The sequence below is a fragment of the Herpailurus yagouaroundi genome, unplaced genomic scaffold (genome assembly GCF_014898765.1).
Source record: "Herpailurus yagouaroundi ecotype Mexico unplaced genomic scaffold, PumYag 184, whole genome shotgun sequence".
NCBI classification, from domain to species: Eukaryota; Metazoa; Chordata; class Mammalia; order Carnivora; family Felidae; genus Herpailurus; species Herpailurus yagouaroundi.
Genome location: NW_024412415.1, coordinates 37,740,400 through 37,751,839, shown reverse-complemented (window position 1 = coordinate 37,751,839; position 11,440 = coordinate 37,740,400). Strand labels below are relative to the sequence as shown.

Below are 11,440 nucleotides of genomic sequence, written 5' to 3'. Positions count from 1 at the left end.
AGAAAGAAAGAAAGAAAGAAAGAAAGAAAGAAAGAAAGAAAGAAAGAGAGAAAGAAAGAAAGGAAGAAAGAAAAGAAAGAAAAAGAAAAGAAAAGTCAGCATCCAGGGGCACCTGGGTGGCTCAGTCAGTTAAGTGTCGGATTGTCGGGACTCTTGATTTCAGCTCGGGTCACAATCTCATGATTTGTGAGATCCAGCCTGTGTCTGGCTCTGTACCAATAGCACAGAGCCTGCTTGAGATGCTCTCTCCTTCTCCTTCTCTCTGCCCCTCCCCTGCTCATTTGCATGTGCACATGTGTGCACACTTTCTCTCTCTCTCTAAAAAAAAAAAAATAAAACAAAAACTGGTCCCTTATCTTTTATTTTTTTTTAAAAAAATTTTTTTTAACGTTTATTTATTTTTGAGACAGAGAGAGACAGAGAATGAACAGGGGAGGGGCAGAGAGAGAGGGAGACACAGAATCTGAAACAGGCTCTAGGCTCTGAGCTGTCAGCGCAGAGCCCAACGCAGGGCTTGAACTCACGGACCGTGAGATCATGACCTGAGCCAAAGTCGGATGCTTAACCGACCAAGCCACCCAGGCGCCCCTGGTCCCTTATCTTTTAGAGGTAATTGAAATAATCGATGAAATGGTATGCTGTCTGAGATTTCCTTCAAAATAACACAATGGACACAGGATATAGATGAAACCAATTGGTCATGAGTTGATAACCATTGAAGCTGGTGATACATATATGTGAGTTTACTATACTCTTTTATCTATCTTTGATTATGTTTGAATTTCTTTATAACAAAAAGTTTTATAAGAGCCTTCCATTTTCTTTGTTGAATAGGTAGAATTATGGTTAAGGAAAGCATTTAGCTTACTACAAAGCACAGGAATACTACATGCAGTGTCCTAACTCTACAAATTCCAAATATCATAATGCCTAGTATAATCCAGGCATCTGAGAAAAGAAATTACTTATTTCTGGTTCTTGGGAAATATTTTTAATGAATGATGATTTAGCATTTTACTGAAATGTTCACATTAGCACAATATGGAAAGCTCAAAGAAAAATGTTATCTCTAATGACCAAGTCATCAGAGAAAAAGACATTAATTTTAATTTGGCAGAGAGAACATTTATCCTGTTCACATCTTCTCTTCTTTTTAGTTTCTAACCTAAATGTGGCTTAAGATTTAGGTCATCAAAAAAAGTATACACGGTATTGGCACAAAAACAGACACATAGACCAATGGAACAGAATGGAGAACCTAGAAATAAACCCATGCATATACAGTCAAGTAATATTTGACAAGGGATCCAAGAATACTCAATGGAGAAAAGACAGTTTCTTCAATAAACGGTGCTGGGAAAACTGGATATTCACATGCAAAAAAAATGAAACTAGTACCCCATCTTGCATCACTCACAAAAATTAACTCAAAAGGGATTGAAAACTTAACTGTAGGACCTGAAACCATAAAACTTCTAGAAGAAAACACAGGGAAACAGCTCTTTGACACTGGTCTAGGTAATGATTTTTTTGGATATGACAACTAAAGCACAAGAAACAAAAGCAAAAATAAACAAGTAGACTACATCAAACTAACAAGTTTCTGCATAAAAAAAGAAACGATTAACAAAATGAAAAGACAACCAATGGATAAGGCAAAATATTTGCAAACCACATATCTAACAAAGGGTTAACATCCAAAATATACAAGCAGCTCATATAACTCAATAGCAAAAAAGCACATAATCCAATTTTTAAATGCGTAAAGGACCTGAAAAGACATTTTCCCAAAGATGTTCAAAAGGTACATGATATAGGGCTCAATATCACTAACCATCAGGGAAATATAAATCAAAACCACAATATGTTATCACCTCAGATGTGTTAGAATGGCTATTATAAAAAAGACATGAGATAACAAGTGCTGGCAAGGATATGGAAAAAAGGAAACCCTTGTACACTGTTGGTGGGAATGTAAATTCATAGAACTATGAAGGAGAACAGTATAGAGGTTCCTCAAAAAAAAAAAAAACCACATTAAAAGAACTACCACATCATCTAGCAAATCCACTTCTGGGTATATATCTGAAGAAAATGAAATCACTACCTTAAGGAGATATCTGCACCTCCATGTTTACTGCACCATTATTTACAATAGCCAAGACATGAAAACAATCTAAGGGTCAAGAGACAGATAAAAGGATAAAGATAATTTGAGACTTATACATACACAATGAAGTATTATTCAGCCATGAAAAAGAAGGAAATCCTGCCATTTGAAACAATATGGATGAAACTTGAGGGCATTATGCTAAGTAAAATAAGCCAGACACAGAAGGATAAATACTGCATGACCTTACCTACATGTGAAATCTAAAAAAAAAAAAGCCAAACTCATAGAAACAGAAAACAGATTGGTGGAGAATAGAGGCGGGCAAAATAGGTGAAAGTGGTCAAAAGGTACAGGCTTCCACTTATAAGTTCTGGGGATACAATATACAACATGATGACTACAGCTAACAACACTGGATTATATATTTGAAAACTGCTGGGGGTAGATCTTAAAACTTCTCATCACAATGAAAAAAATGTATAACTATGTAAGGTTACAGATGTTAACTAAACTTACTGTGGTAATCATTTCACAATATTTACATATTTCAAATCATTATGTTGTGTATCAAAAACTTAACGTTATATGTCAATTATATCTCAATAAAACTGTGGGGGGAGGTTTACATCAACCTGACCTCTGTCTATTGTGGTGTTTTGACATCAATACAATAGGATGCACTAAGATATAGAGCCTATCTATTACAAGCTCGTTTTTCAGGCACAGTTTATACATTGGTTAAATCGGATACGTGCATATTTTTATATTCTATATTTTATATGCATGTATTTGTGCAAGACTGCACTATAACACTAAAGTTAAAAAGAAAACAGTTAAAAGAAATATATGAAAATATAGAAAAATATTTCAAATATACTTAGATGAAAGGTTAAAACAGCATTACTCTTCAGATGTGACAAATTATGTACTTGATTAAGGGTTTTTTTTTTTTTCCTGATTTTGAGGCCCCTCAGAAAGTGTCACAGTTGTATATATTGGCCCTAAGGAATTTATGCATTACAAAATATGAAAAACATGCAAAACTGCTAAGTAGGCTATCAGCTGCTTCCCTCTTGGTAGCTAAAGTGCCTCATAAATTATTTCAACAAACTAGTAGAGTATATATGCTAATAAAAGTGATCCTGCTACATACCCATTACCAAACTATAAAATTCAGTGTTTTTGCTGTTTCATAGAAATGCTAAGTGTTAATAGTAACAATTACAACAGCATAACACCCAGAGCAAAAACAAACAAACAAACAAACAAGTAATGATACATACCTATTGCCACACAGCAATTATGCACTAAATAACAGGGTTTGTTTGTTTTTTTTTTTGGTTATTGCTATTGTTATTAGAAAATGCCTTTGAGTTCCAACCAGAGAACCTAGGAATAAGCCTTCATTTTTTAGCAGTCTCCAGATTCAGAAGAGAAGAGTGTGTGGCAGACTTCTAGCTATTCTCTAATATCCATTTTCCTTTCTACATGGTAATAGAACTGCTGGGTTTTAGCTGGACACATGATCTTGTGGAATACAGACTACATATGCCAGCTGCCCATGCAGTTACGATGGCCTCAGGTCCAAGTCCTGGCCACTGTGCTGTAGGAGGTAGTATCATGTGGCAGCTTATGGGAAATCTTCCTTAAGAGACAGCATGTGTATATCCTTTAACTTCTTGATCCCTTTCTCCACCAAGCTGTCTGGAGTATCAATTCTATCTTGAACTATTTGACCATGGCCACATGGGGCAGAGGAACAAAACAGGCTCCTCAGTTCCTAACACTGTGGAGTGTCATACCAGCCCTGAACTTTTATGTGGAGAATAATAAACTTTTATCTCATTTAATCCACTGTTATTTTATGTTTTGTTACTCAGAGTCAATATCAATTCTAATACAAAACATAACTGTTAACTCTTTAAAAAAAGCAAGCTGCATGAAAGAATAATAACTCTCAATGATATTCCTACTTCTACATTAAGAGAAAATACCAATGTAGGAAGCAGCAGTGTACAACAGAATGAGGACTGGCTTGTATTAAGACTTGAGTTTTAGAACGAATTCTTCTACTTCCTACGTAAAACCTCTGGCAAGCCATTTAACCTGGGCAGGCCTCAACTTCTTCTATAAAATGGTAGTAAGACAGATCTAAAAAGTTGTGAGAATTGGAAGAGGTTTACGAAAATACTCTACAAGTTGTAAACAGCTATATAGTATCAATTACTTTGTCAGTTATTCATTCTTCCCCACCCTTCCTTCAGAATTGGAGCATGAGAATGGATTGCAGTACATAAACATAACCTGGAGCATCACCCCCAGAGACTGGTTCATTAGGTCTAGCACAGGAACCACAAAACTGCATTTTCAGCACGTACCCCAAGACACTGTTGAAAGCAATGTGCCCGTTACACCTTGAGAAACACTGCTCTATGATCAGGCGCTACCCATCCTTGTTATCTTGTGCTTGATGCTCTGTTATTTTAAGAGCGTGAAGAGGGGCGCCTGGGTGGCTTAGTCTGTTAAGTATCTGACTTCAACTTCGGATCAGGTCATATCTCACAGCTCATGGGTTCGGGCCCCACTCAGGCTCTCTGCTGTCTGTGTTGGGGCCTGCTTTAGATCTTCCGTCTCCCTCTCTCTCTGTCCCTCCCCCACTGGCATGTACTCTCTCTCTCAAAAATAAATAAACACTAAAAAAAAAAAAAAGATCATGATGAAACATAAGGACAGCTCCATAGCCTCTCCAGTGCCTCACTAAATGCTAAGTATCCAGTAGATAATTTAATAATATTTTGTTGAATTGATGAACTGACGTGGAGAATGACAAAGTGGAACCAAATCAAATGACCCACAATTTCTGGCCAACAAAATAACAGGGACCGAATTTACCTTCCTGCCTGAAACAACTAAAAAAAAAAACAGGGCAAATTAGAGGACACAACAGTTTTCAAGACACTGGATATTAGGTAATAAAAAACATGATTCCTGAGAAATAACAGGAAACAAAGGGGAGCCTTACAACTGCCTGGAGAAAGTTTCCAGGCCAAAGTAGAAAGATGAGGAGCCCAGGCAGAACCAGGTGAGGTGTTCCTGAGTTGAGGGAATAGAGCTGTGAGTGCAGGAAGGACAGTGTGGCTACAGTTCACAGGACAGAATACCAGAGAAAGAACTCCCAATGCCTGCAGAGACTCAACTCTTCAGCATGTATGTGTGTGTGTGAGGCTGGGCAAAAAAACACCTGAAAGGATTGAAGAGAACAATCCAGAGACCTCACGTAGGGCAGGGGATAGTGCCTGTTCTCATCAGCTCAGGTGAAAACCCTCATAGTTTCTCATTGGGTAGGATAGTCCGAAGAGTTTTGCCTCAGGTGTGAGGAAAAAATTAGCCCTAGATCAAATGCTGCTCTGGTCCCACCTGACAAAGCTTTAAAGCAAGACCTGAAAGGATCAAACTGTTTTCAGATAACTTATCCCAGAAAAGTCAAGAATATTTATAGGAATACAAAAATATCCTGCATCCAACAGGGTAAAATTCACAACATCAAGCATCCAATCAAAAATTACCAGTCATGTAAAGAAGAACTACTACTTTGCTATTTTAAAAATAGTTTTCTTGGGGTTTTACTGAATCTTAAATTTTCCTTAAAAAAAAAAAACTGTCATTTTTATCATTTTCACCCTGTGTGTTAATCTCAAAAATCCCTCATCTACATAATTGAACTGTTATTCCCCATATGAAATATTAACTCTTCAAAGACAAACAGCATAGTGGTTAAAAGCACAAGCTTTGGAGGCAGAAAAACCAGACTCTGAATAAACTCTTATCTCTGTTCCTGGGCAAGCCACTGAACCTCTCTGAATTTTGGCTTACTTATCTATAAAATGGTATGATAATATTTGCTTCATAGGGCTTCTATAAGAAATATACCAAAGTAAACACTGAATAAACAGTAGCTATCATGTCATAATTATCACATCATCATAAGGAAAATTTAGAAAAATTAGCATACACTCAAACATTTACTGAGGAACTATCATATGCTAGTTAGTATCTAGGCACTAGGAATAAAATGGAAAAAAAAAAAAAAAGGCCACTATAGAGAGGACCCGAAGTATATTTTATGTTGAATCCGCATTTCGTAGTTCATCTCAAGTACAAACTTCATATTCTGTTTCTTAATTTCTAAGTAGGGCAATTATTTTAAGTTCCTCCTATAAAAATTAAAGGTTGATTTTTTTTCCCTTTGAAAGGGAAAAAATAAGAAATTGTCAGGTTCAACCAATTAGGGCATGTCTAAGAAATCCTGAAATCTGAAAAACGTGATAAAACTTTAATTTAAAAGGAACCTACAATTAACACCACCTTTCAAAATTATTCTGAAATTAGTATAACAAATTATATTCAGATGTAAAATACACAAAATAGACCAATCTGTTATTGTGATAATCTTTTCAGAAAGGCTTGGGCTAACAGATGTAAGGATTTAAAATCAAGTTCAATGGGGCGCCTGGGTGGCTTGGTTGGTTGAGTGTCTGACTTCGGCTCAGGTCATGATCTCACAGTCCGTGAGTTCGAGCCCCGCGTTGGGCTCTGTGCTGACAGCTCAGAGCCTGGAGCCTGTTTCAGATTCTGTGTCTCCCTCTCTCTCTGCCCCTCCCCTGTTCATTCTCTGTCTCTGTCTCAAAAATAAATAAACGTTAAAAAAAATTTTTTTTAATAAAAAAATAAAATAAAATCAAGTTCAAGTATTTCATTTGCTCATTCCACTTAAATGACAGATGGCTTAAATATTAACCCTATTAACAAAACATCTGCACTTTCATTATGAATCTACTTGCCTTACTTCATAACTCCATAAATTCATTTTATTAATTTTACTGTATGGTTGCCCATTTCATTCAAGGTCTTCTAAACCCTTGCCTCTCCAAGTGTGGTTCTATAACCAGAGCATCAGCATCACCTGGAAACTTGTTAGAACTACAGAATTTTATTCTGCATACCAGACCTACTGAGTCAAATGTGCATTAAAAAAGAATCCCCAAGTGAGTTCTTTTTTTTTTTTTTAACGTTTATTTATTTTTGAGAGACAGAGAGCACGAGTGGGGAAGGAGCAGAGACAGAAGGAGATACAGAATCCAAACCAGGCTCCAGGCTCTTAGCTGTCAGCACAGAGCCCGATATGGGGCTGGAATCCATGAACCCTGAATGACCTGAAGTTGGATGCTTAACCGACTGAGCCACCTAGGCACCCCCTCCCCCAAGTGATTTTATGCACAATGAAACCTGAAGAGCAAAGTTTTAAATTCTTGATCTTTTTCCATACCTTTTTTTTTAACAGTATTACAAAAAGTTTATTTGCTTCCAAACACTGATTGACTTATCTCCAGATAGTAACTCTTCATCAAGAATAATTCAATTCAGGGGCGCCTGGGTGGCTCAGTCGGTTGAGCGACTGACTCTTGGTTTCAGCTCAGGTCATGATCTCACGGTCTGGTTTGTGAGTTCGAGCCGCATGGGGCTCTGTGCTGACAGTGCAGAGCCTGCTTGGGATTCTCTCTCTCCCCCTTCTCTGCCCTGCCCACCCTCAAAATTAAAAAAAAAAATTTTTTTTAAAGAATATTTAATTCAGACAAATAAATCCAATTGATATACATATATTAGATGTTCTCTATATAATATTTATGTCTCAGACTTGACCTCCCCTCTCAACCATGATTTCAAGTCTTAGAAGACTTGCTGTACTATCCATATTTTCTCGAGTCAACATTTTTGTGAGCATTAGCATGTGGCCACTGTGACAAAATCTTCTGTGTAATTAAACAACTATATAGAACAATACCAGATCAGTTCCCCCCATAATTTCAGAAAAAAATGAAAAATTCAAAATAATTTCAACCAAGGTTGAACTTGAAAGTTCCCTAGGGGGGGAAAAAAAAAGAAAGTTCCCTAGGGAAAAGACGACCAGAATGATTCTATCCTCCACAATAATATATTTTTATGCTTTACCTAACACATATTTTTTACTGCAGGTACCACATAGTTTTAAAATAAGAAATTCACATGGGACTTAGTACAGTTCTTTAGATGGCTCATCTTTTATTATTACTATTACACAATAGTCACAGTGCACATAAAATAGAACAAATCTTGTTTTCTCTTTCGCTTTTCCAAAAAGAAAAATGACAGACCTAGGCTGAAACTGATCACAGCAGGTAGGATGCTTCAGCACAGATTCAAAGGAAGGTACAAATGTTCAGTTTTCAAAAGCACTGCAAAAGCCAACTTCATCTCTTGTCACTGGAGCTGTGGCTTTATGCCAAACATTTGAGAACTGTTGAAAAGTGCCATTCCTCATAAGCAATTATGAAGAGCTTTGCAAAAAGAAGGGAAAAATAACTGCAATAACAATGAACTCCTTACAATAGCCAAATGTCCATGGCCTCTGGGCTGCAGAATAAGAATCCAAGAGTTACCCATGTACATCTGAGCCAACGCACCCAACACGGATGCCTTGGGAGAAAGAGTTAGAAGGGGTGTTTAGAGAAGGTGTGAAGGAATATTATGGGCAATCTCAGAAATTAAATATGTCCTCAAACATGCCCAGGTTTTTTATAAGACACAATTATAGATCAGTCATCCTTCAATTTAACTTTACTCATGCCTTTTTGCATTTGCAGACTATATAATTTTCCAGAATATAGACAGCATTCTACAAGAGTACAACTAAGTATTGAACTCCCTTTTTATGGCCCTAGATATATTGATTTCAAGTTTTAAGTAGTGTCCCTAGCTATAATATTCAAAAATTTGGCGAACAATTCATTATGCCCCATCTCTACTCTCATCCACAGCCAAGTCTCTCAGAAGAATGATCTAGGAATGTTAGCTCCACTCCCTCACCTACCTGTCACTCTTCAACCCACTGCATCTGGTTTGCACCACTTCACCCCACTGAAACTTCTCTTAGTAAAGACCATAAGGACCTTCATGTTGCTAAATCCAACAGACATCCCTTTGTTATCATTTTTCTCTACTTTGCAGCATCATTCAACAAAGTTCACTGTTCTCTCCCTCTTAAAACAACTTTCTGTAGCTTTGATAGACCTGCTTTCTCCTGGGTGCCTCCCAACCCCCTGTCCCTTGTCAGTCTTCTTTAGGGACTCTGTCTACTCTACCTGACCTACAAATGTTGGACTATCTTGGGACTTGGTCCTGGAATTTCATGTAATCTCGTAACTATAAATACCATCTTCATGCTGTTGACCCACCTTCAGCCTGATAACATATTTACATCTCCAACCCAGATCTTTCTTCTACACCAGTGTACCCAACTACCGACTCAACATCTCCATATGAATGTTTCATAAACACATTTAAACTCAATACATCCAAAACTGAAGCCTTGGATCTTTCTCTCACTGTTCCTCCTCCAATGTTCTCGATTCCTTTACCATTTACCCAGTTGCTCCTGCTAGAAGCCCAGAAGTCCTTTACTCTCACCACTCCTACCCAATCAATCTCCAAATCCTATCATTTTGGCCTCCAAAATATAGTTTCAATATGCCATTTCCCCAACCTCACTGTCATCCTCTCCAACACCCCCTCCCACTCTAGTCATCATCACCTGCCTGCTGCAATGGCATTCTAAGTGATCTTCCTGAATCTACTCCTATTCCCCTTCAATTCTGTCTTCAGACTTCGGCCAATGATCTTTCAAATATGAAGATTCTCCTACTTAAAACCCTTCAGTGGCTTCCAGCTTGTTTTAGGATGATGTTCACAAGGCACCTGTATACCTCTCCAGACAATCTCGCCTCATGCTATCATTCCCTTTGTCCTCTAAATACCAGCCTTATTCTTTTCTCCATACATTATACATGCAGAGGTTTTCCAGGTGTAGGGCCTTTGCATTTGCTGCAAACTCTACCTGAAATATCTGTTCTTTTACTCTTTTCCTACCCATTGCTACCCAAATCACACTACCATACACATGCACAGGCACAATCCAAAACTTCAGGGTCCACAACTAAGTCAAACCAGATCGAAAGGAACTAAATGATTAGCAACGCTTGGCGTTAAAATATACCAAACATACCACCACCACAACAGAAAATAATAATAGCAAACCCTTCTATAAATGTATAACGCACTGATTTAAGTAATGTATATATGTTGACTTATTCATTGCTCACAACAGCCTTATGAAGTGGTTACTATTACTATCTCTATTTTAAGGTAAGTTAAATAAGGTACAGAGGGGATCCATAACTTAACCAAGGTCACAGAAATTCAGTGGCAAAGCAAGGATTGAAATTTAGTCCTTCTTCTGTGGGAGTGCCTGACTGCCTGTAGCGTGACAACTTGGTTATGGACTATTCAACCATTGCTTCCACATAAGGGGTATGGAACCGGTCTAATAATTACAAAGTTATTTGGATAAATACTGTGTCCTCCGCTAGACTGGAAACATAAATGAGGGTAGGGGCCATTTCGATCTTGTTCACTGATGATATATTCCCATCACCCTGAATAAAATCTAACACATAATTGACGCTCAGTAAATAATCTATATTAAATATATGATTACTCCCTTGCAGAATTATTTTGAGAACGTATTGGGTCCAAACATGAGATATTACACAGATTTTTTTTTGTTAGCTGTAGCCATTCCTGTCAGTCCCGCGGTGTTCCCTCCTCCTGCCTGCATGGCATTCGAGGACTGAATCCTGCGTGGCATCTGGCCACGGTCTACCCTCCCTCCCCCACCTACCCCACAGGAGTGAGCACCTCGCGGCTTTTCCCTCCCTCAGGCCTCACCTTCCATGTGAGGGAAGAGGCTGTCCCCGGGCCCTCACCAGGACCAGGAGGCTCTCCGGTGCCTGAGGGCATGAAGCGTCCATACCGCTGCAGAGGCCATTGGGTGGCACCTCCTCCCGGGAACGCGAGGCCTGCAGGCTCTTTTCCCGCCTCCGCCATGTTCAGCTTCCCGACGTGCACTGCAGGCGGGCACCTGCCAATCTGCGCAGCCAACCAATCAGGAAGCGAGACGGCCCAAAGCCCACCTCCCCCACTAGTGGAAGCCAATGGACGGGCCCGAAGACTCCTGCATGCTTCTGAGGCTGTAGGCACCTGAACTCTTGTGACCTTCTCCTCTTCCTTGGCAAAGTGGAGATAGTAACTTCCACCTTGAGGAGGGGCTGGGACTCTAGGAGATAGTAGTTGGCCTCTCCTCTACATCCTTGAGGCCCTCACCTTCCCTCAGGCCGCCCGTGTCACGGTCCAGCCCCTCAGACTGGGACATTTCCGAAAGCTGGCGGACTCCCT

The 11,440-nt window shown here is 38.8% G+C and overlaps 1 protein-coding gene across 1 annotated transcript in view; it reads right to left on the bottom strand.

Moving 5' to 3' along the window:
- Positions 1–11,093, bottom strand: part of REC114 (REC114 meiotic recombination protein) — a 138,575-nt gene extending 127,482 nt beyond the window's left edge. The window contains exon 1 of the mRNA XM_040493216.1: positions 10,934–11,093. Within this exon, the coding sequence (XP_040349150.1) occupies positions 10,934–11,092 (159 nt within the window). The 5' untranslated portion in view covers position 11,093. The remainder of the gene's footprint in view (positions 1–10,933) is intronic.
- Between the last annotated feature and the right edge of the window lie 347 nt (positions 11,094–11,440).